This window comes from Dendrobium catenatum, unplaced genomic scaffold (genome assembly GCF_001605985.2).
Source record: "Dendrobium catenatum unplaced genomic scaffold, ASM160598v2 fragScaff_scaffold_716, whole genome shotgun sequence".
NCBI lineage: Eukaryota > Viridiplantae > Streptophyta > Magnoliopsida > Asparagales > Orchidaceae > Dendrobium > Dendrobium catenatum.
In genome coordinates this window covers 24,802,790-24,828,525 of record NW_021319178.1, presented here as the reverse complement: position 1 = coordinate 24,828,525, position 25,736 = coordinate 24,802,790, and the positions used below count along the sequence as shown (strand labels likewise).

The window sequence follows — 25,736 nt, the reverse complement described above, 5'->3', positions numbered from 1 at the left end:
CTAGTAATAGTTAAAGTTAACCTAATCAGTTAAATGTGAGAGCATTTTGGGTTTTAGGATGTATATGCGATTATATTATTATTTTTATATATTTTGTTATTTATCATATTAAAATAAATACGTAAATCATAATTGATAATTGTATGGGTTAATTTTAATTAGTACTTTAGGCCTTAGGACTAAATCGGAATATTTTCTAATAATCGGGGGACTAAATTGGGTCATAATGAAAGTTTAGGACTAAATTGGATATTTACTAATAGTTGAGGAACTATTTTAGGCTTTTACACTAATAATTTATATTGATGAATGAAGTTTTGTTGTGAACTATAACTCATATTGTTATGTCATTTGAACCGTCTCAAAAACAACAATGATCTCTATAAGTGGTGCTGACTCAACCTCAATCTTAGGTGCATCATCATTTATTGTAAAAATTTTGGTTCAGCCTTGGGCGCAACCTCGATCAATTAAATTAAATCTGATTGTCACAACATTTAATAATTCATCTGCACAATAATATTATTCACAGTTTAACTCAAAAAATGGATTAGATTTTTAAATTTGTGGAGTTGACACATATGTTTGAACTGGTGTAGTTCGGTTATTGATTTATATTACTAAAAATTGAGTGATTCCTTAAAGTTGTCATATAGAATTTTAAGCACTATTTTTCCTATCATCTTAATCCATATTTAAATCATTTTCTCAACTCCAAAGAATTTTTCGTACAAAGATGCTTTTGATCATGATAAAACATTTCTATTAAACATTAGTGATGACACTAGTGAATATTCATAAGTTTGAACATCCATATGTTTGTTTTTATGTTTTTGATATTTTCTCCATTAATAAGTTGCATATCCTGTATAATTCACTTCTCTTGATTGCACAAATGTCATGATAACAAATACAGAAAACTCTAAAGCTTGAAACCAGAGCTTATTAAAATTATAAAACATAGTTATTGTCCTTAGTTACTGAGATGAAGTCTAGAAAAAGAAACGGCAACAACTGGTGGAGATATATGTGGATGATGGAAAAAGTTGTGAGAGGTAACAACAGTGAAGCAAACATATAGCAAATGCATGCCATGAGACAAGAGAAGCAAACACAAGTCCATGCCAGCATTTGGGGAGCTGGTGCAGCGTGCACTACAGTGCGAATGCTATGTTAAGTTTTGTATGATCCCAAGTAGGTGTTAAAAGAGAATATGTAATCGCTAAGGTAGGAAAGCACACATACAACATTCACATCCGTGGTAGAAATGACAATGAAGATTCAAGATTTATTCATCAATCAACTAAGCAAATACAGTCTCTAGGGATCTCCAATTTATAAAAATAAAGTTGAATGATAAAATTAAATCTAATTTTGATTTCTAATGCTATCCAAGTCCTAATTAATTCAAAGTTCAAGCCAAATATTATCTAAAATGGTAGCTTATTCTAATTTCAATCTAAAATAAATTTAAAAATCCTGTTAAATTGAAAGAAATCCTATCTAATTTCCTGTGTTCTTCTGGCCATGCTTCTTGAATTCATTGGATTTAACTTGATACTTCCATTATGTAACAAGCATTTATCTTTTTTTATTCACCTGGCTTTAGTTGTCTTAAATTTCTGTGACAGTGCAAAGCTGATTGAAATCTATCGGAACCGACACAATATAAGTGCTTCCAGTGGACTAAATGATCCAGCTGTTGCTACTGGAATTTCTGATCTTGTATACGAATCTAAAGCTCAACTTCCAGAGACCAGCTCTATTGATCCAGACTTGGCAATGGCTTGGGCAGCAAATCTAGGAAATGGCATGTGGGAAAGCAATGCACCAGCAATGGATAGAGTAAGCTATTTTTATATGTCAATACCGATTGTTTGCAATGGCATTGCTATGCTATTTTCATTCAAGTATCTCCCTAATTACTCGACCTAGATTGGTTTAATAATATTTTCCTAGTTCTTTGCGTTAAAATGGTATTCAACTTGTGAGTATTTTCTACATGCAATTGTCTCATTGTACACTTGTGGTACCAGGTTAATGAATTTCTTGCTGGTGCTGGAACTGATGCTCCAGATGTTGAGGAAGAGAACATAACTTCACGGCCATCAGCCACTTACGATGATATGTGGGCAAAGACGCTTTTAGAAACTTACGAGGCAGAGGTGACTATATATTAGATATGCTCATAGCTATTACTAATTGATGATAATTGCTGTAAATTTCAGGAATGTTTTTTTTATTTTTTTAGGAAGATGATGCCAAGTCATCAGGGACCTCTTCTCCTGAATCAACTGGCTCAATTGAATCTTCTATATCATCTCACTTTAGTGGTATGGGATACCCATCCTTGTTCAGTTCACGCCCATCAGGCTATGGGGTTTCACAACAATCGGTACTCATCAAATTTCCTATCTATCCTATTTTTGTTGTATCAAACTTATCTTTTGTTTTTGAACTTCTGTATATTGATGAGCACAATGATGGAATTAATTTTGTTTTCATATTTATGTTTGAAAGCTAATCTATAAGTACTTCCTAGACATCATTATTGAACTTGATAGAATGGATTACGTAATCCTCGTTTGAATTTAGGTTATAAATACAGTTATCATGATGATTGGTTGAAAAAAATGTTGCACCACAAATTGTGGAAAATGTTGAAGCTTTGTTTTCTCCTTCGCCAATGAACCAACTGATACTATTGATGAAGGCTGCAACCCTTGTAAATTGGTTCGATTTTCGAGAACCACTCCCGGCCATTTAAGTTTATTCTATTAATGCTATGGACTTCTAAGGAAATTTTGATTATTGATTTAAAAGCCCCAACCTTTGAGCTTATAATGGGTGGTTATGTGATCTTGGGCCTTAAATTAGATGTCCTTATAGATTGAAAAATGTTGCTATGCCTTCATCAATGACTTGATGATAATTCACTCAAAGGGCTTACCAAATGTATTGTGTCCGGCCAATGCAGAGTCTAGGGAGGGGTTGTTGTACGCAGCCTTATTCTTGTTTTTTCAGAGTGGTTATTTTAATCACTCGAACTTGGGACCTTTATAATACACTAGAGGCAACTTAGCTAATGCCCAAATCCCACCCTTTAACTTGAATTAGGGTGTAGATCCTTTACAGTTGAGGTGTTAACTGCATGGTTTTGTTTACTCCTCCGCAGCCCTGCAATGCACTTTTTATGGCAAAGATTGATTCTATCAATCTCTGCCATTAGAAATTAATATTGAAAGCTTTACATACACTCTTAGAATTCATATAAAGTTGATGGAAATTTCGTTTGATGAAAATTTCTAAGAAAGTTGTTTACAGCCTTCTCAGGACAATAGGCCAGCTACCACTGGTAGCAGGTTCAGCAATAATTCATTTGGAAGTTCGAATTATGAGGGGTCTGCATCTCCGGTAAGCTTTTCTCTTACTTATGATATCCCATCGCATTATAATATAATAACTAAAGACGCTGTACAATGTTCAGATCAAAGAAGAACCTCCGTCATATTCATCTTCAACTCTACAAAGTTATGAATCATTTGAGAATCCAATAGCTGGGCAAAGTTTTGGCTCACATAGCAATGATGAAAATCCTTCCGATAACCCTCAATTTGGGAAAGCATTATATGACTTCACTGCAGGTGGAGATGACGAGGTATGCCTGCAATATTGAACCCGTTTCTTCCATCAAATTCCTACAAAAATGAGTAAAGTTTTTCAATTCCTTCACAAAAACTCTTCTTTCTTTCCTTCTTGCAGTTAAGTTTAGATGCTGGAGAAGAGTTTGAGATTGAGGATGAGGTTGATGGTTGGTACTATGTAAAGAAAAAGCGACCAGGGAGAGATGGGAAACTAGCCGGACTTGTTCCAGTTCTCTATGTGAATCCATCTTAATTTTAGCAGTCTCACAAGATTAAGCTTAGCAAAATCACCATCAAAATCCAGGCAAGTGCATTTTGATGCTTTTCAAATGCTCAGATCGATTTTGTACACCATTGATGTGTTATCTTCCTATTAATCATTCAAATGCGTGTAATCGAGTTATTTTATTGGCCACCAGATGCTTGTTTGAGACTGTAAATGTATAGTAATTTTCGGCTTTTTCTTTTTTCCCTGTTTCCATTTTTACCATATATAGATATTGTAATTGAGGTGTAATGCTTGCTACAGCTCACAGTTGCATTTAGTGGATTTTGTATTGTGAAATAATAGAGCTCTATGAGAACATATTAGTAGTTGTTGGGGTTCCAATTGCTGCAATGGATTGGATGGTTCCATATTTTCTGTGAGGATCGTTTTTGTTTTAGTGGTTTGTTTGGGCTGCAGGAAAAAGTAGATTTTGAGTTCGAAGTTTGTCTTAATTGATCTAGATGTCTTAAAAAATAAATAATTTGTAATTTTATATGAATTTGCAGCCAATGATTTATAATTTTCAATCATTTCTCACTCTGTTTTGCTCAAATTTCAGCATTCAAATGAAGTGTTTGTGGATAAGAGAGGGGCTATGCTGGCCCGTTTTTTTTTTATATTCTGTAGAAAAAAAATTGTCCGGTTCTTCAAACTCGTTTTGTTTAGGGAGTTTTTTTTATAATTGACAAGTGGCATTAGCGACGTTTTCAATGCTGTTAAAAGATCAGCGGCTCATTGATTTGTGGAGATTTTTTTTTAATTGCCAATTTAAGGGCTTTTTTAAAAAACTCGGTACAACTCGGTACTCGGTATTACGTTTTTTTTGCCTAGATCCGAACGTAGAGGAGCGTACGTTCACTGGATAAAATAAAAGTTCTTTGTTTAGGGAGTTTTTTTATAATTGACAAGTGGCATTAGCGACGTTTTCAATGCTGTTAAAAGATCAGCGGCTCATTGATTTGTGGAGATTTTTTTTTAATTGCCAATTTAAGGGGCTGGTGGGATGGAGTTTTATCTTGATCTGTTGATTGAGAGTTTTGATTTTGTGTATGTAATATATTTGTGAGTTTGTCTTACCTGACCTAAATGTTCTTTGAAAAATGGGGGCGAGTGAGCAACATGTAGTCAGCATTGGGAGAAATTATTTTGTGCGGAAGCCGAATGTAGTTTACCGTTCGTAGATCAATCAAAATGCGTCATGCCAATAATATCGAGCCAAGTACTGAGCTGTATCAAGCAGGGGGTGATGGCTCATTCTGGTTGGTCTCTGGACGGCGTTTGATGTCCTCACCGAATAATTTCTCTTGGGGGTTTGTTGGCGGGAAATGATAATGGGGTGAATTTATGGTACATTTAAAAATCGTACAAAGGCGAGCTTTAAAATTTTATTATGCAATTGTTTTATTTTAGACCAAACCTCAATATTTCTTTAAATTCTTATACTTAGTTTGAATGAAATAGCTCCTAATTGTAATATTTAATGATAACACTTCATTTGAAAAAAAATAACATTTGTACGTATATATGCTTTAAATCATTATTTTATTTTTAAAACTAGTATATATATTTTCATTTATTTGTTTGGTATGTTATATTGAATTCAAAATTTTCTAGATAAATATTTTCAAAAAATTTATTGATATTTTAATAATTATGCATTTTTTATTTTTATAAATAAATTGTAGATAAATATAACTAAATGCATGATTTAGATTTTTAAATGCCGTATGTTATAATTTTAAAGGAATGTTTGATAGAAGATAATAAGGTGGATTTTATAATTTTTTTTTTCTTTTGAGATTCTAAGTGAGCCTCAAAGGATAGGTTGGTGAGTCTAACCGGAGTTAAATTATTAAATAATACTGGTTTGTTTCAGCTTTAAGATATGTTTGGATACCCTGTAATAATTTGAAAGAGTTTTTTTTTTTTAAATAATTTGAAAGAGTTAAATATTATTGTAACAACAATAATAAGTCTTTTGCCCTACTAAGTGAAGATAGTGACATGAATTATTTTTTCTCTGTTGTGTATAGATAGCGACATGAATTATTTTTTCTCTGTTGTGTATTTTAAGAGTCAAAATTTTATTTAAATTTATTAAAAAAATCATTTTTAATACTTTCTAAACAAATTTTTTTTGGTCTTTGTCCCTTTTTTTAACATAGGCATAGTCTAATATATCTACTCTTTTAACAAGATCATTAGAAGGTCGATGTTTTTTTTTAATATGACTAAGCAATCTAAGATGACTCTCTCCAATCTTATTTAATAAAAAAAAATCATTCTATTGCTACGTATAAAGTCATTCATTCACCTGAGCACACTTATCTCTATAGCACTTAATTTTATGTCTCTCTTTTAAAAGTTGGTGTTGCGGACTATTATATTCGTGACGATAGAGTTAGAAAGTTTTCATCTCAGCGTTGCACGGATATCCAACACATAAACAGGAAAGAAATAAAAACACCAGGATTTTTACGTGGAAACCACTGGAAAGGGAAAAAAGTCACAGGGTCACGCTCAGTTGAAATAATTCTATTAGTATTTGCTTGAGGTACAAGAGGCAGACTCGTCCTTGGACCGATATATCGAGGGTCAAAGGGGACAATGCCTCCTGGCATGGTTCAACCTGCTAGGGTTTTTGGGGGGTGGCGCCCCTACGGCGGTTTCCACCTGGAAATGACTAGGATTTAATTTAAATTATTGAAATACATAACCATTTATATGGAACTATTTTTTGCATGCATCATAGAAATATACATTTGGTGAAAAGGGTATTTTAATATGTTGATAAAATATACATTGGATGAATTAATCGCCTTGTTACAATTCGTGCTGGATGATTAAATCTCAAGGATAATGAATAGATATATGACTGTTTCTTAAGTGCAATTAGATAGTCAAATTTAACTAGAGGATTTGTATTGATGTTCTTGAGATGCGTGCTAGGTTTCATAGATTTAATGAAGGCATTATCATAAAATTTCATCATGCAAGAGTTGAGTTTATTGTGTTGGAGCCCAGACTTTTTTATTGCTTTGTAAAAATATTTTTTAGCACAATTTTTTTTTAAATAGAGAAAAAATAGTAATTTAAAGCTATCCTAAACGAAGCCTTCTTTTGAACGGCTTTCTTACTGATTCTTAAAATAACTTTCTAGTATAAAATTTTAATTTTGTACTAAAAATTATTTTAAGAATCAGTAAAAAAATCGTCCTAAACGAAAACCTACTTCCATTTAATTCAAAAGTTGACTTATATTTTGTTTGGGACGATTTTTTTACTGCTTCTTAAAGTAGTTTTCTAAGAAAAAATCATAAATATTCTAATGTCAAGCACATGAAAATTAGCTTTAAAATTTTTAAATTTATATTAAAATTAATCAATTCGAGATATTATATACAATATTAATTTCTTTTCACATGCAATTATTAACTGCAAGAAGCAATAATGATAATTTATTTTAGGTTTTGCTCTTACCAATTACGTGATAAGAGAAATTTTTTTTTTTCACTAAGGTTAACTGAATATTATTATTTTTATTATATTTTAATAAGAGGCATTTTTTAGGCTAATTAATTTCAATAAATAGAGCCGCTGGTTCTTTTATGATGCCACATTCCCATAATTAATTGCTGCACACATCACAGTTTGGACGGAGTAATTTAAATGAGTTCGAGCGGGGCCCACACGATCGTGGTGAAGCATCGATGTCTTGCGTCCAATTGTCGATTTTTTTACTGAAGCTGCCATTATCGCATCGCGGCTCTTTTACATTTCCTTTTTATATTGGAAAAGCTCGTTCCTTTTGATTTCCTCTGTATTTTTGCAGCAACAAGAAAGTTTACTTCTGCCTGACTGAAAGTCCTAACACGTCGCCGATAGATAGATCTCGATCGGGAGGAGTAGATTCTGGCGAGATCTTAGGTTGAATCGAACGGGATCCTTTCTTCTCTGCTGGTTTCTGGCTAGTTCTACTTTTATTCTAATTTTCCCGGTTTTTTGGTCGTTTTCCAGGTGCAGCTGAATTCTGATAGAAGGTTAGATTTTTTTTCCCTTTCCGGATCTGGTGGAGAAAGTCTTTTGATTTGGTTTGCGATTGAGGGAGTGAGAAAGATAGTCGTTCGATCCAGTGGGAATGGCTTTCCTTGGAACGCAGCAGAAGTGTAAGGTCTGCGAGAAGACCGTATACCTTATGGATCAGTTGATGGCGGATGGCGTGACCTATCACAAGTCTTGCTTCAAGTGCAATCACTGTAAAGGAACCCTAAAGGTATTTTCATCTTGCTTCAAGTGCAATCACTGTAAAGGAACCCTGTAAAGGTATTTTCACCATTGATTCTTGTTTTCACAGGTTAAAAAATGGACAAAATTAAGGCTTATGTTTTCACATTATCGGAACTTGTAGTTACTCTGGAAATGAAAAAGTTCTTGTTTTTTGCGATCTACAGTTCTTTTAGTCAAATTATTTTATTGATGTATGATCTGAATCTGTCAGGAAGTTATTCCTTGTATCCGTAATGACTGGTGGTTCATAATTGAATCGCTATTAAGGCATTTGGGACAGACTTTTTTGCTGATTTCTAAAACAGTTTTTAGTATATAAATTATTTTTTTAGTAAAAAAAAATTTATTTTGTACTAAAAGTTATTTTAAAAAGCAGAAAAAAAAACTGTGCGCCCGACACCATGATAAAAGATATTTTCAAAGGCAATTTGGCTCCTTTTCTTTTTTTTATCCTCGATATTATGCAGATGTTGTGCCTTATGTGTCAAATATGTAAATCTGCCTTGATATGGATACTTTTACTTCAATCTTCTTTGCTCTTCTTAAATGCTAGTGAATTGCTCGTCTGTCCACCCTCTTCTTGCGGGCGAATTATTACGTCCGGTGACCGGACTGATTTTTCTTCTGCATTTATCGTCTTACTTCATGATCTTCTTCTTTTATCTTTAAGTCTTCAAAACAAAGGGTGGTAGTTTTCTCCCTTGTTCTTACAGTTCTTGTGATTTGGGGTATTATTTGGGCTGGTGGTGAGCGATGGAAGGGTCTTGAGCAATTCGAAGGGTTGGCGTTGGTGCTGTGGAGAGAAGTTTAGGTGGTAATTTAAAAGGAAGAAAATGAGACATCTTATTATCGAAGAAGCACCAAAGTAGAAAATATATGTTGGGTACTCCTTTTACTTCAAAAACATAAATTTCTTTTGAAATGAATGAGCAAGGAGGTTTGTTTTCGCGATACATGAGGCACCTAAATGTGTCTAAAGTGTCTCTATTGGAAAATGGTGGATCAAAGTGTAATTATCCCTCGTGCTATTTATGGCTAGTGCACATTTAATGACTTATATTGAATTCTTCTGCTTATTTTGTTAAACTACTTTTTTAATAATAGATGGATTTTTGTATAAAATAGTACTTTTGAATGCACAGCTGTGCTTTGTTTTGCAATTTGGATGCCCTGTTTATAAGATTTCATCAAATCTCTAAATATTTTGTTTGAAGATTATTAATTGTTTAATAATTTTCAGCTATTTGGAATGTTTTAATTGATTTTCTTATGCTTTGAAAGAATAAAAAAAAAAGTTAAATGCCTTGCCACTTGCTTTTTAAGTTAGAAAATTTTAGCATGTTGATGGAACTTTTCGGCATAATAAGTGTTGTTCAGGATATTAGAGGTGATGGTTTGTCTTCCATTTTAATATCTCAACCTTTTATATTATGCCTCTCAAGGAGCATTACGAGACAGTCACTACAATACTGTGACAATGACTTTCTTTCAATCTCCCAATGGTTGCCCGAAACTAATCCCATAATGTTTGTATCTTTCTACCTTAGGAACTGCAATTAAGGGATACAAATATAGATTCAGAATATATGTTGTGAGTATGGAAAATGTGCCACACCCTCTTCCTTTTTCCAATCCCTTCCATTCTTTAAATACAACAGAAGATGAGGCACAATGGACACACCATGTTGCTGCAATATGATCACGTTCGCTTATTTTTAAAGATTTGTGGCGAGAATTTTTCGTTTGCCTTCAAGAATAGTCTCAATGCAAAATTCATTGCCATTAAGCTATAGAAACGGAGTTCTTCTTAAATTTTTGTACAGTCATGTATCTCTATGAGTATCATTATGATTAAACTACAAAAATTTTCTGACTAGCTTTCATGGAGTGGAATTGTCTGAGAGTTCTTATATGGTCCTACTAATTTGGTCTTGGTGGACAACATCCTTAAGGAATTGGGTTTGTGCTCAAATTCAAAACACTTTTTTTATTTTATAGCATATGAGATTGCCACAAGGTATAAATTGATTAAATTCAGAGAGCTAAATGGCATAGACCTAGTGTCAAAGTCTTAGATTTAGTATAGGATATGTTATTTGACTTAATTCATTATCTAACTAATCCCTATAATCTGTTTTGCTACAAAACATTGCTATACGTAGCACCATCAGATTGTTAAATTGCAAAAATAGTCTAGTAAAACATTATCCAATCAATGTGTTAAATATTTGAAGATTTGATGGATTATATTGATTTCAGATTGTTAAATTGCAAAAGTAGTTTAGTAAAACATTATCGGATCAATGTGTTAAATATTTGATGCATTATCTTTATTTGGAATCAATTTAATAGGAAAAAAAAAGGTTTTGGCCTACTAAACTTTTCATGGTGCAAGCAATTACCTCTCTTTGTTATCTTAAATAGCTTATGGTGAAGTGTGAAGTTATTGATTCGATTCTAAAAGGTTAAAAGAAGTTAATCAAGATTTTGGTCATTTATGCTATTACTAGGTTGATTTCAATGATGAAAATAAGATCTAAATGTAATTGTTAATTATGTTTAAGATCTAACGAGGGGAATTTGGTTCAAGATCTACTTCACAGTGGATCACAATACAAAGTAATATAATGAAAAGAGAATATTATTACCTGATCAATGAGTTGAAGAGGATTACAACAAAGAATAATCTCTTTGTGGAGGAATAATATCCCCTTCATAGCATCTTGCATGATCTTTTATGGGTCTAATTAGTAGAGCATTAAACAAATCAAAATTTATTATCTAATTCTAGGCCTTAGTTGATGTTCATCAAGGAGTGCAATTATAGGGATATCATTTATAGATTAGAATGGATGCAGCTTTAATGTTGAACGGCTATTAGTTTATCCATATCAACCAATGGTGTCCAATTCCATTCTCCCCAATAATTTTAGTTCGCTGGAGTCCAGTAGCGCATGTATTGCTTCTCTTCAATTATCAGTGATAGCTTATGTTGGGTTGCTAATTAAGTCATATTGTAGAGCAGCCTTTGAATAGCCAAAGAATGTATTCAAACATTGCTTGATCACAGGTCGAGAGTTTATTGGTTGCCAATTTTTGGTATAATAGTTGTTAGAAATCATAGAGGGATATATCTTTGTTTGATTCTATTCAATTGTATTGCTAATACAAATATGCCTATATGAAGGTAAAAAAAAATTGCAATAAGAGAAATATAATAAAAGAGAATATCATCAATAATGATGATATATTACATTAATAAGTTCTATAGATTTCAACTACATATATTCTAATATTTATATGATAATGAATAATTCCAATAGCTCTAATAATTTTAAGAGTAACTAGGTTGCTTGTGCTATAAATTTTAAGTTTTGATATGAAGCGCAAGAAAACTTTGTATGTGTTACGTATTATTGTCATTGCTTCCAATATTATGAGGTTTTTATTTAATCTTCCTTATGATCGGTTAATTTTAATTATCTTTCTATAGGAAAGCTTCTGAAATTTTGAGCTTTTTAATATAAATGTATTCTTCTTTTCTTCAGCTTAGTAATTACTCATCAATGGAAGGTGTTCTATACTGCAAACCTCATTTTGAACAACTCTTTAGGGAGGCAGGAAACTTTAACAAGAATTTCCAATCACGTAAGGCTACATTCTTGGTTATATAGTTGTGGAGAATATTGTTTCTATTCTGTATTTATTCTGATCAACCATTGCTCCTATTGACAGCGGCAAAATCTTCAGAGAAGTTAACTCCAGAGCTGGTGTGTTCATTATCTTATTTCTATTGTCTCAATTGGTAAACATATACTATTGGAGCCTAAATCACGTTAAAATTTTTGGTAATTTTCTCAGACGAGATCTCCTAGCAAAGCTGCTGGCATGTTCTCTGGAACTCAGGAAAAGTGTGCTATTTGTTCAAAGACAGCATATCCCCTTGAGAAGGTTTGGCCATTTTTTCATTAATTTATCATATAATCTTTATTGGAAAAGAATTCCATGAATGTCATTTCTGCATATGGCTTTGATGCTTTGTTACAATGCAATTTTAATGATATCATTTTGCCTGATAACTTCTATCAGATGTCATCTTGCTTCATTCATCTTTTACATATATAAGTTCTCTAAATAAGTCATCAAATTCTAAGCAAGTCATGTTCATCTTTTACATATCTTAACCACATTTTCACATTGTCCCGGTACTGTGCACTCTTTTGTTTCATTGGAAGTCGGCGTAGGTAAACTAAGGTTTTGTTTGGACGACTTTCTTGTTGCTTCTTAAAGCAACTTTTTAGTATTGCAAAAATCTCAGGTGACCGTTGAAGGATTGGCATACCACAAATCCTGTTTCAGATGTTCCCATGGAGGCTGCGCCATTACTCCTTCAAATTATGCGGCTCTTGAAGGCATTCTGTACTGCAAACACCATTTTTCTCAGCTTTTCAAGGAGAAGGGAAGCTACAATCATCTTATTAAGTGCGCCTCAGTTAAGCGCACATCAACCTCAGTTCCTGATAGCTAATCTGCGATGGGAGGCTGACCTTCCTTTTATGTTGTTGGTAATATTTGTTAAATTCGCGCCCCCATTTGCTTTCAGTTTCCAATGATATAATTTGGAAACTCACACTAATTTTCCTTTTCAGATTGTGTGAGTTTCGGAACTATGGATGTTTTATGTTTTGTATTTTCATGGCTTTTTTTATGTGTTTATTTTCAAAGCAGCTTGCAAATACAGCATGCAAATTTGTCAAGTAAACAGCTTGCTTAAAAAAAAAAAGAGTTTGGATTTTGAATCTTTCTATATATTTGAAGATGAGCCACAGCCATTTGTTTTTTATTTTATTATGCTTAGATCAGATTTGACTCTCCAATCTAACCAGAAATTTCTTAAAGTGTGCTTGTAATCAATCACCTTTCAAGCTAACCAAACTTGGGGTGTCAATTTTTGACCCGACCCGAAAAAATTCAGGTTTGGGTCAACCCGTTTGTGAAACGGATCGGGTCCGGGTTTGAATTTTTGACCGGTTTGAAAAATGGGTCGGGTTCGGGTTGACCCGACAACCCACAGGTCAACCCGAATTGACCCGTTTCGCAAATCCGCTGCTCAGTTCGCGTCTCGTCAGCTCGTCAGGTCGCGTCCGCGTCAGGTTTGGACACCTGCGAACTCGCGCACCCGGCGAGCCCGCATAGCCGCGGAGCAACGGATCCTGCGTGACTGCGTCCAGCCGGACCAGCCCGCACTTGGCCCGACTCCTCGGCGGATTCCGCGACCATCGTCTGGCCTGACCAGGCGACCAGCTCCGCTTCGCAGGCGCGCTCGCGAGTCGCGACTTGGACTATGCCGCTGCCGCTCGCGATCTCGCACAGCCGCGCTTGGGTCGGGTCGGGTCAACTCGGCAACCCGAGCGGGTCGGGTACGGGTTGAAATGTCCGGCCCGTTTGCAAATACGGGTTGGGTTCGGGTTGACCCGTTTAGATCTGGGTTAGCTCGGGTTCAACTTGAACTCGACCCGTGTCGACCCGAATTGACACCCCTAATCCAAACAAATGATCCTCATTGCATCACAAGGGGCAATGACACCATCTAACCTGCAACTTTAATTTTGGAATGTTTTGGTTTCTGCTCACTCATGTTTCATTTGCATAACTTCTTTGAAGCATATTTCTAGTAAAAAAAATTTTTAAAAAATTTGTATATTAGAAATTTATTTTTTAAAATAAGAAAAAAGCTGTCCCGAATAAAGCCTAAGCTCTCTTATTATTTTTCACCCAAAGATCTTAGTATTTTAATTTTTTTAGGGTGAGCCCTCACGAGCACTAGGGGTTTCCGCCCCGGCTTTCAAGGATATATTTTTCGAATGTTTTATATAATTTTAAAGAGGGTTTTAAAAGCTTTCAATAGAAAACATCCAATGGAGATAAATTTGTTAACAATAATATTTCGGAATTAAATTTTTGACCCATACGAAATTAGATTTTATCAAATTTATAGTTGAAATAAGCGCCTCAATAAAATGAATATAACCAGCCTAATTTCACTAAATTTTGATATTAACGAGATACTTCTATATATAATGATCTATGATCATGATAATTATCGTGAGTCGGTATTTAGATAAAATAATCAAAATGTCTTTAAAAAAATGAACTTACCACACTCTTCACATTAGAAGACGGAATACTAAAGCTTAAAGGTATGGAGAATACAAACGCTAATATAAACGTTTGATGTCGGTAATCACCACTAATAACTATCGCAATTTGACCATAATCATTTAATTGTCATTGCTTGATTTTCAATGCAAGATTCATCTCCTAACTATGATTTCAACACTTTATAAATAGCTTAATAATTAATACAAATTTTTTCTACTATTGTGAATTATTTAGCACTTTATATAAAGAACTTAATAATTAAGTTTAATAGTTATATTATGATATTTAAAGTTCAAATGCTACTCTAACTTCATAAATTATAATACTAAACATTAAATTATTTATAATTAATTTTGAAATAGGATATATTAACTATATTAATTATAAAAATTAATTTAACAAAAAAGAAAAAATTAAAATAGTCATAATTGATCATTTAACGAGTAACTCGGCATGATCTATTTTAAATAATTTTTATAATTAATTTAATTAGCATATTCTGTTTAAAAATTGTCCCATCATCTTTGATCCTTGTCGGAGAAGCCATTTCCCACTCCCTCGCCATCTATACTCGGCGATACTTTCTTCCCGCCTTTCTCAACTGAAAGTCGCATTTGTGCGGCTCCGAGCCTTCCTAAAAACCCCATCGAACCCTACCCTAGCCAAGGAAAGCAGTTGTCGAAGCAACCGTAGCAAGGAGGAGATGTTGGAGTTGCGGCTAGTACAGGGAAGCCTTCTGAAGAAGGTCATCGAGGCGATCAAAGATCTGGTAACAGATGCTAACTTTGATTGCTCGGCGACTGGGTTGTCTCTCCAAGCAATGGACTCGAGCCACGTCGCCCTCGTTGCGCTCCTCCTCCGATCTGAGGGTTTCGAGCATTACCGCTGTGATCGAAACATCTCCATGGGGATGAACCTCAATAACATGTCTAAGATGCTCAAATGCGCTGGAAACGATGACATCATCACCATCAAGGGCGACGATGGCGGCGACACTATCACTTTCATGTTCGAGAGCCCTAGTAAGGAGAAACCCTTTTGGTTTTGTTTGGTTCCCTTTATGTCTGTTCCTTTTCTTAATAGTTCCATTCAAGTGGGTTTGCCTGTTCTGGAGTTCATTTTTGGGTTATGCGTCGCCATGCATGCCCTGTTGTGGTTCTTCCATTATCTTTTTCCATTGGATATTATTTTTTGACTAAATCTTTTTTTTTTTTACTCTTATTATATTTTGCTAAATCTTTTTTTTTTTTGGTCTATACTGTTGATGCACTTAATACCCTCTCAACTATTGAACAGATCAAGATAAGATTTCAGATTTTGAGATGAAGCTTATGGATATTGATAGTGAGCATCTAGGCATTCCGGAGGCAGAGTATCATGCAATCGTGAAGATGCCATCTTCAGAATTTTCTAGGATTTGTAAGGATCTCAGCAGCATAGGAGACACTGGTAAAATTATTGTTAAAGTTAAAAGACCTCATAGGTTAGAATTTTGTTGCTATTTTGTTCATCTAAAAAGTATGGTTTCTGGTTTATGCAGTTGTTATTTCAGTTACCAAGGAAGGAGTTAAATTCACCACAAGAGGTGATATTGGAACTGCTAACATTGTCTGCAGGCAGAATAAGACTATTGATAAGGTTAATATTTCTCTTGCCATACTTGATTGAATTCTGAATTAAATATGCCTTTTTGTATTAAGCTAATACATTATGTCCCTCTTTAGCGCAATGCTTGTTGATTCATGTTGCCTTATATTTCTAAAATTTTATATTATATTTGAATCATTATTATAGTTGGATCAATGTGATATCACTAATATAATTTACTGTTTTTTCTTTATTACCTTAGTTGTTATTTTTTAGGATAATAGCTGTGAAAGTAGTTAGGGTTAGGTTGGTGGGTTTTGTAAGTCTTGGGCTTTTAGTAGAAGGTGAGGTGCGAGGTTGACCCCAGGAGGTTCAAATTGGATTTGAAATCAAGTAGAAGGGAATTAGGGTCAATTTGGGTCAACCCAGGTTGACCTAGTCAACCAGGTTGACCCAGAGCCTAAGTCTGGGCTCAGCAAACTCAGTTTGACCCACTGAATTGGATAGGAGGGATCTTGGGTCCTGGCTTGGTCAATTTGAGCAAGTCAACCCTTTGATCCAAGGGTTTGGCAAAATCAAGGTCAACAACATCATGTTTATATTTAGAATTCTTTTGATCTATTCAAATTCCAAATATACAAAAGAATTCCAAATATACCAAAGAATTCCAAATATACCAAAAGGAGCTATTTTGCGATTCTAAATCCATTGGTAAGATACTTTAATTGTGTATTACTTTCAGTCAAAATACTAAAAATTTTAAAACCCATGTATTTACTTTACGCTACACCCATAATAATTTTGACCAAACCACCCTTAAGAAAAATTTATGGATAATTAGGCAATTTTGAACTTGCCTCAAATTTCAAAAAGTACTGGTGGAAGAAGATAAATTCAATTAGAAGATGTCTACAACTGCATATGGAGAGCAGAGAGAGAGAGAGAGAGTAGCCAAAATTTTCTTCATTCATTTTACAATGAAGAGGAGTGTATTTATAGAATTATAAAACCCTAATGACTCATTTAAGCAACTAATAATAACCTAATAAATACTAAGTGCCTATGAACTACCAAGACCCACTAACTTACTCCTAACTACCCATTAGAATTATCATTCTAAGCACACCTTCAACCGTATAGGCCATGATATCAACTGTGTTAGCTAAAGTATTTCTCATTTCAGCATAAAAACATGAATGTATTCGTGTTCCAGTTAACTTTCTTGTTAGTGCTTCGCTTTAACAATTCATGCTCTGAATTTTTCCCCCGACATGAAAGATAGAGCTTACAGAACTTCTTGTGATGATTCTTCTTAGCCGAGCTGAATAAAAAGTTTTTTTTTTTTCTAATTTGTTTTAATAGCCAGATGAAGCTACTATCATTGAGATGAATGAGCCCGTAAGCTTAACATTCGCCTTGAGATACTTGAATTCTTTCACCAAAGCCACTTCCTTGTCCGAGTCTGTGACAATAAGCCTATCATCTGATCTGCCGGTGGTTATCGAGTACAAGATTGCAGACATGGGCTACATTAGATTTTACTTAGCACCAAAGATTGAAGATGATGAAGAAGACATTAAGTCTTAAGGTTTCTTTTTAATATCAATATTTTCTTTTGACCTTTATCTTTTATGTGCCCTTTTTTTTAGGAAGATCTCATTGGCCTTTCACTTTGGATGTAATGTGAAGTTGCGAGCCAGGCTTTATTTGGGACAGCTTTTTTCCTGCTTTTAAAAACAAATTTTTAGTATAAAAATTAAAATTTTTGTACTAAAAAGTTGTTTTAAGAAGCAGTAAACAATCTCTTAGATTTGTATGCCTTAGATCTTTGGAGAGTGATTTGTTTGTTACCTTCTAGTTGTGTTTTTTTCGCTTATTTTGAATGATGGTACTTCTACATTTGTCCTCTCTTATTATGTATTTATTTAATTGTATACATATATTTGTATATTTATATTGATAATTATATTAAATTTAATGACCTCTTTAACGTTCTTATATTGTCAAATAACAGAATATTTTGGATAGTTAAATAAGTATTTAGAAATGACTTTCTTAATTACTTTGGAAAAAACTCAATTTAGGTTTAATTTAGGATATTTTTTTTATTAGTTTTTAAAGTAATTTTTTTTTGTATTTTTGAATATAAAAAATTGATTTACAAATCAAATCATTAAGAAAGCTCTTTTAAATTAAGTTTTAGGCTTCTTGGCTTTCTTACTATTTTTTTGAAGTAATTTTTAAGTATAATTTTTTCTTTAAAGTAGATATATTTTTTTTAAAAAATATTTTAAAAGTAATAAAAAATTATCTCAAATAAAATCGTAGACTGTTAATTTGAAAAAGTCAGACTTGTTACAAATGTCTTGAAATGTCAAAATAAACCCTGAGTAATAGAATACTTAGAGGTAAAATAAAATGTTTTGAAGCTAAAGAAAATATTCCTCTCTGAGTAATTGTTTATACTAATAAAAAAATCTTCATTATAGCTATTTTTGAAGTATGCTGTTGGTAGAAGAATGAAAAAAAGAACAATAAATTTCATTTAAAATATTCATTTGATTTTTTAAAAAGCTAACTATGTGATATTAGATCGGTTCGTCGCGTGCCTGAGGACTGGTCCGGTTTGGAGAGACGGAAGATCCGCGGTCTTCAACAATAGGTAATTTCCTCTTTCTTTCTATTTTCTTTTTTTTTTTTTTTTTTGAAATTTTTTTTTTTTTTTTTTTTTTTTTTTTTTTTGAAATTTTGTTTACCGACTCGGACTTATGATTAAAAAGCCGACTGTTCATCCGTTCCCGGATTGAAGGTAGGGAAAACCAAATCGCGGCTTTAGCCAGCCGATTCCCTAGCTTTTAATTCAGTTTTTTTCCTTGTTAACTGCATGATTCTCAGAATCCTTAATTTTGATTTCTTACTTTGCTTAGCTGATCTCTTTCTATGTTTTTCCCGTTCTCTGTAATTCGTCTTTTTTATATGGACATAACCGACCTTGATTCTGTGCTAGAAATAATGGTGTAATAATCTATTGCGACTGAATAGCTTTTGATTAATCTTTGATCTATGTAATGCTTCATTCTATCACTGTTTTAATTCATTAATCAATACATATATGGAATCCCAAGGATTCATTTTGCTCTTTGAGGATATTGGCAGGGCAAGCGGAAGAACTGATCTAAAATTTAATGTATTTAAGTTTTAGAACAAGTTTATACTGCATGTTACCTGATGTTAAGGATAGGCGAACTGAGCATTCAAGGCAAAAAAAATTGGATTGCTTTTTATCCCAGAACATTGGTCCTTCTAGTTTTACTAGATTGTGCTGAAGGAGCAAATGATGTGTACTGCTTATGAGCTTTCATGGAAGAAACTTGAGAAATTGAAATGAAAATTTGAATCACATCAGTATTATCATTTGATTATTTGTGAGTGGCAGTAGAATGGATTCAATAGGTCATTGTGTATGAATTTTAGGAGTTAATTCTATGTTGAATATGTGATACATTGCTGGCATCATTGTTGCATTGAAATAGTTCTAGCAATAATCTTACCTACAGTTTTGGTGTATGTGAAGGGGATTAAGAAGTTCCCTAGTACTCTGATGCAAATATAATCTAACGGTTTCTTTTATTGATGACCTGTAATGGGTTTTGTTGCCTCATGATTTGTTGACAGAGACATCATATTTTTAAATGGCTTCTTATTGTTCTTCATTATCCCAATACTTGGAATAATTCGTTTAAGTGATTGTACAATAATTTCTTATTGATAGCTCTACTTTGATGCACTATTCTTACTCTTAGTTTTGTTGATGAAGTTAATGCTTTGGTATGCAGCTTATTATTTACTGTCTAAATCAGCATATTGATATGGATGTTTGTATGACATTGGGCAACTGGATATAAATTTGATTGGGATGCGAAGAAATTTATGCTTATTTGTGTCATAAGAATGGTCCAAACTACCTCTCTTTGTGGCACATGACTGATCTGTGAGTGACTGTATGATTGAACCACACAAAATTATCGGGATTTAATGAAACATCATACATAGTAAAACACTGGATTTATGTGGTTCAATGAAAATAATGGCTAACATCTATGGGACTTAGAGAAAAATAAAATGTTTTATCAAACGATGGCGGAGCACAAATAAGGGGAGTTACAAGCATGAATTGAATTCATTTACAATAATTAAACAACAGAAAAACAAGCATATCTCATCAAAATTTTAAGTAGAGATTTCTCTCCTAAACTCTGAAATTTTACCTCTCCCAAACTCAAATTAACACAACTTCCATCTTTCATTGACAAATATCTTTGTGAGCATGCAACCTCTCTAAATGATGAGAGAGAGAGAGAGAGAGAGAGAGAGAGAGAGAGAGAGAGAGAGAGAGAGAGAGTGAAATTAGAGGCTGGAGGGAGAAAGTAAAAAGAAAAAAATGCTTTACTTTGCTCATTTCTCTTCTAGCTGTTGTAGCCACTCCCATTTCCCTAATCCATTAAAGAACAAGACACACTCTTGAGGGGCTTCCTAGGTTTGACTGGTTATTACTGAAGGTTTGTGAGGGGGTACATCAACATAGCCTGACTGTTGACAGACCAGCTTAAGAAGGATAGCTTCTTGTGAGGGGAGGAGGCTAATCAGTCTTTTGAAAGGCTGAAAAAGTCTATGAACACAGTACCAGTTTTGGTCCTATCCGATTTCAATCAGACCTTCGTGGCGAAGACAGATGCATTAGGATATGGGTTGGGGATGGTGCTCATGCAGATTCATAAACCCATAGTCTACTTCTGTCAAGTGTTGATAGCCACAGCCAGGATGAAGTTAGTATATGAAAGGGAATTGATGGTCATCGTGTTAGCCATTCAGAAGTGGCGTCTATACCTGCTGGAGTGGCACTTCATCGGCATGACATACCAGAGGAGCTTGAAATATCTGCTGCAGCAAAGAATGGTGACTGAGGAACTTGATCAAAGGTGGCTGTCCAAATTGTTGGCATATGATTTTGAGATCCAGTACAAACTAGGATTGGAGAATAAGGTGGATGATGCCTTATCCATGTGTGAAGGAGAGCTCCAGGCTATGTTGCACTGATACACCTTTTTATGAAAGCGTGTTGTATTCGATACACCGATATAAGGATACGCCTCCGACACGGTACCGACATGTGTCAGATACGACAAAGACTTATCCAATTAAAAAACTATTTAATTTCAAAAGCACACCCGTATCCGATACAGGTATCCGTTGAAAAACAAAAAAAGACACGTTGTATTTACTTCCGCGACTGCGAGCGAGGTTCACTCATTTCCGAGATGGATTTGAGTCTCTTGATGATATGAGAATATTAAAAATTGTTAATATTTCACTTGATGAAAAGACAAACCACTTGAGAAGCTAATCTTATCATTCCTTTTATTGAATAGTTGAAACTTCATGTGCTAGACAATTTATGTTTATGCTTTTGTTGTTGTACTAGACATTTAATACTTTTATTTTCATAGTAGAAGCTACAAGGCTACAAATGATTTTAACACTGCCGTTGCCAGGTCCCAAATCCTGGATGAGAAAAGTGGAGGGTTGCGTTAGGTAGTCGACAGCCAGCGTAAAACTTGTCGAATAATAATGACATGAATCATTTAAGAAATTGTGTTAATGCTAGGGCGTCCCCTGGAAGCGACGCACTGTATGGCAATGGAGAAAAGGATTCATGTAGCTGACCCCACGTAGTGGGATAAAGGCTTGTTGTTGTTGTTGTTGTATAATTTTATATATTATACTTTGATTGCTTTCTTAATTTTTATGTATGATTTATATATTATAATGTCATGTCCGCACTGTACCCATATCCTGTATTTTTAAGAATTGACGTATCATGTATCCGTATCGTGTCTTATCTGTGTTGCCATATTCGTATCGGTGCAACATAGGCTCCAGGAGATGGTCCTTTCAGTACCCCTGATGATAGATTGGGGGGCTATCAAAGAAGAAAGTGTGCGGGATGAGGAGCTGAGCAAGATTAGGAGCGATTTACTAAAGGATAGGAGCATCCACCCAGGCTACTAACTCGAAGGAGAGGCTACTGTACCATGGGCCACAAACCTCTAGTCATATTCCCCACCTACTGAGGAGTTCGACGGGAGCATGGTTGGAGACCATTCCAAGGTATAGAAATACAGAAGATTGACTGTTGAATTATAATGGAAATGTAGGCATAAGGATGTGGAGGAGATGGTGTCAAGGTGTGAGGTGTGCCATAGAAATAAGTACATGTTTATGGATCCAGGGGGATTACTACAACCCTTAGCACTTCCAAACAGGGTATGGGAGGAAGTGTCCATGGATTTCATAGAGGGTCTCCCATGATATGAGGGAGTCATAATGATTATGGTGGTTGTTGACAAGCTACGTAAATATGCGCATTCATTCCCTTACGACACCCCTACACCACAGTTACAGTAGCTACAACATTAATCAGAGAGGTGGTTAGGCTGCACGGGATCCCGGAGTCGATAGTCTCTCACCAAGATAAGGTGTTTCTCAGTCAGTTTTGGACGGAGTTGTTCAGGTTGCAAGGTACAATTCTTAAGAGAAGCACCACCTATCACGCTCAAACGGACGGGCAAACTAAGGTAGCCAACAGAAGCTTGGAGACTTACTTGTGGTGTTTGCTTCTAAAACACCACAGATGTGGGCCAAGTGTTTAGCTTGGGCCAAATATTGGTATAATACTTCGTACCACTCGGCTTCTCAGATGACGCTTAGTGCATTTTCGACAAAGAAGCACACCACTCTTCAGTAGAGCAGTATTTGGAGGAAAGGAATAAGCTGTTAGAAGAATTGAAGGTGCACTTATTGAGGAGACAATAGATCATGAAAAAAGCAGATAGATGCATATAGGAGAGACTTCCAGTTTGAAGTTGGGGATAGGTTGTTCTTAAAACTACGACCCTACCTATAGAGGGTAGTGGCCAACTAGAAGAATGAGAAATTTGCCCCGAGTTACTTCAATACCCACGAGATCTTGGTAAAGATTGGAGCGGTGGCGTTCCACTTAAAGTTACCCCCGACCGCCACCACACACCCAGTCTTCCATGTGTCATAGTTGAGGATAGCTCTGGTAGAACATGCAGTTAGTGCAGATTTATTGGTGACACTGACTGAGGAGTTGGAACCAGTGGAGTTATAAAGGGTGAGATCAGGAAAAGGGGGGATCAAAGAAGTGTCGATTAAATGGAGGGGCCTCCCTGACTTCGATGCCACTTGGGAATCATATGAGAGGATGAAACATCAATTTCATTCATTTCACCTTAAGGATAATGTGAGATTTTGGGAGGGGGGTAATGTTAGACTGTCCTAGGGGCCAGATGAGCCGGCTGACCAGACCAGGGACCGGTTCACATATACAGGAGGCGGAAAAACAGGGGGGTAGAAGCCTGGTTTGGGAGGCAAAAGGACTGGGGTTCACACAATAATGTAGGCATTAGTTTAGGAGGGAAAAATTTAAATTTAGGTTCTTTTTAGGGATTAATTATTTGTGCTTCCTTAAGTAATTTTCTTCTTGCTAGAGTTAGGATTATCTTGAATTAAATCTAAAATTTGAGATATCTACTTTTGGTTTTGGGCTCTAAACTTTGGCTTGAGATTGGAGAGCTAAATCTTCCTCTCGAATTGAAGATTCATTGTATTGTATCAGGTTATTTTTTCTTCTCATATTGAATTTCAAGTGCTTGCCTTTGCTATTTCTCTACAGATTTCATAAAACCTGACGGGTGTTTGCTGAATTTCTCTTAAATTTAACACGTTTTTCTTTGTTCTGACGGTTGTTTCTTATCATAAATTTGGTTGTAAAAAGTTTTTTGCCATCACTAAGTTTTCTGAAAAATTGCACAAATGCAACAGCCAGACAACAACGTGACAACGATCTAAAAAAAATAGTAAAAAAGCTATCTCAAATGGACTCTAAAATAAAAAGAAAAAAAAATTGCATTTGGTGTTGGATGTGCAACAATTGGGAATTGTTAAAATTATGCGAAGACACATCTGTGTGCTCCTTTGTTAATGATGTTACTTTATCGCAAGACATGTTGCAATTGAGGCATCTTCTACAAATTTGATTTTGATCTACTTATTTGTTTGTCGTTTTCATACTTATATCTCACTCACCAGTAATGCACTTGAACTCTTTCATCAACCCATCTAACATAAAGATCCACCTCGATCATGAAAAGTAATTTCATAAGAAGATGATAAAAAGTTAAACAAAATTTAGCTTTCTAACTCTGTATTTTTTAGGGGTAAGTACGTTTCGGTTTATTCTCAAATCGACGGGTAGTTAAATAAATAAGACCAAGCCATTTAAACAAACTTGAAACCAAAATCAAACTAAACATAACCTGCATGAAACTGTGTTTTTCTGACACAGAATGAGTAGGATATGCTTTTTTTTTTTTTGGACATTTAGGCCATTTAAGGCAAACTCACACACACAACGCATACACATAGACTCGAACCCTGAACCTCTTAGTTGGAAGCCTAAGCTCTCAACCAATAAGTCAAGGAGAGTTGTGTGTAGGATATGCTTTTATTACTTATAAAATTGCGGCACAGAAAACAAAAACTTTCAATTTATGCGTATAGACCAGACCACGGCCCTTTTTTTATTTTCTTGTGATTAAGGCTTCATTTGGTATGGTGTTCTTATTGTTTTTCAAAGCAACATTTTAGTAGAGATTAAAATTTTTGAACTAAAAAGCTGTCATATTTTAAGAAGCAGTAAGAGAACCATCCCAAACAAAGCCTAATAAATCTGTATTTAGTTAGTGCTGTCTTTCTTGAGATTTTTAGCCCTGCCAGCTTTTCCTTACAACAACAACAACAACAACAACAACAACATTAAGCTTTTCCTTCAAAGAAAAAAAGAAAAAAAACTCATGTCGTCTTTCAAGTTTAGGGTGAGACTTGCTTCCGTGTTCCTTTATTCTTTAACTCCACTGTTAAAGAATACGTTTGCAAATTATTTGAACTAATAGCTCATAATTAAACATCAAAAGCTATTGATTATCCTAAAACAGGCTAAGCAAAGTGTGCCACAATGGGCTTGTGGACGTTGCTTGAGGGCTTTTTTCTTCTTGCAAATGCGCTTGCAATGCTAAACGAGGATCGCTTTCTTGGCCCCAGAGGATGGAGTTTCTCTGAAGTGTCAGGAGGAGGTAGAGCCAAGTCAATGAAAGGGCAGGTAATTGGACTCATCTATGCCACCCAGTATCTTAGATTTCCTCTCATATTTTTGAATCTTGCAATCATTCTTGTAAAGCTTGTATCAGGCTGATATTTAGCAAACAATTCTTACTTTCTGAAACTATTTATCTCTAATCTTACTGTTTCAACTTTCTGAAGTATTTTTCTTTTTCAAATAATGCTTCTTAACAAATAAAGTTTATGTATTTTGAACATATTTTTCTTATGATGTCTAAGAAGAGCATGATGTATGATACGATAGTGGGCCACTATTATGTTTTATCTATGATGTTGAATAGAAGTGGGGATGAAAATGAGTTGGCTGAGTGCAAGGTTGACTTGAAATTTTCACTTACAATCGTTCAATCCTGTTAGGCCCCGAGATTAATCGAGAAAGTTATTTTTTTTCTTTTCAATCTTTATTATCTTGTCAATTCATTTTATTTATTAATTATTCATTAAAATTAAATCAATATCAACATTCAGAACTGATTAATTTCGTTACAGATGAACAATAAACAATAGAAAATAAAATTCACATTTAT

At 34.5% G+C, this 25,736-nt stretch overlaps 4 protein-coding genes across 6 annotated transcripts in view; all 4 read left to right on the top strand.

The window, feature by feature from the left end:
- LOC110114162 overlaps nt 1–4,251 on the top strand; it is a 39,492-nt gene extending 35,241 nt beyond the window's left edge. The window contains exons 21-26 of the mRNA XM_020846946.2: nt 1,632–1,845; nt 2,037–2,165; nt 2,252–2,395; nt 3,325–3,414; nt 3,488–3,658; nt 3,763–4,251. Of these exons, the coding sequence (XP_020702605.1) occupies nt 1,632–1,845; nt 2,037–2,165; nt 2,252–2,395; nt 3,325–3,414; nt 3,488–3,658; nt 3,763–3,897 (883 nt within the window). The 3' untranslated portion in view covers nt 3,898–4,251. The remainder of the gene's footprint in view (nt 1–1,631; nt 1,846–2,036; nt 2,166–2,251; nt 2,396–3,324; nt 3,415–3,487; nt 3,659–3,762) is intronic.
- A 3,420-nt stretch (nt 4,252–7,671) lies between these two features.
- On the top strand, nt 7,672–13,008 carry LOC110114149 (LIM domain-containing protein WLIM2b). 2 transcript variants are annotated; one of them, XM_028696206.1, is made up of 6 exons: nt 7,672–7,879; nt 7,992–8,185; nt 11,748–11,847; nt 11,935–11,969; nt 12,061–12,150; nt 12,518–13,008. In XM_028696206.1, the coding sequence occupies exons 2-6, from the start codon at nt 8,051–8,053 to the stop codon at nt 12,725–12,727; spliced, it is 570 nt and encodes a 189-aa protein (XP_028552039.1). In that variant the 5' UTR covers nt 7,672–7,879; nt 7,992–8,050; the 3' UTR covers nt 12,728–13,008. The 2 variants fall into 2 exon arrangements, with proteins under 2 accessions (XP_028552039.1, XP_020702583.1); XM_020846924.2 differs by having other exon boundaries at nt 7,674–7,839; nt 7,930–8,185.
- A 1,868-nt stretch (nt 13,009–14,876) lies between these two features.
- Nucleotides 14,877–17,797, top strand: LOC110114155 (proliferating cell nuclear antigen-like). Its single transcript, XM_020846933.2, has 4 exons — nt 14,877–15,383; nt 15,658–15,810; nt 15,902–15,999; nt 17,311–17,797. Exons 1-4 carry the CDS (start codon nt 15,065–15,067, stop codon nt 17,533–17,535), a joined length of 795 nt encoding a protein of 264 aa, XP_020702592.1. The 5' UTR covers nt 14,877–15,064; the 3' UTR covers nt 17,536–17,797.
- Nucleotides 17,798–18,520: 723 nt separating this feature from the next.
- Nucleotides 18,521–25,517, top strand: LOC110114157 (protein transport protein yos1). Of its 2 annotated transcripts, none has more exons than XM_020846935.2 (2): nt 18,521–18,610; nt 25,026–25,517. In XM_020846935.2, exon 2 carries the CDS (start codon nt 25,046–25,048, stop codon nt 25,280–25,282), a length of 237 nt encoding a protein of 78 aa, XP_020702594.1. In that variant the 5' UTR covers nt 18,521–18,610; nt 25,026–25,045; the 3' UTR covers nt 25,283–25,517. The 2 variants fall into 2 exon arrangements, with proteins under 2 accessions (XP_020702594.1, XP_020702595.1); XM_020846936.2 differs by lacking the exon at nt 18,521–18,610 and adding an exon at nt 18,660–18,757.
- Nucleotides 25,518–25,736: the final 219 nt, after the last annotated feature.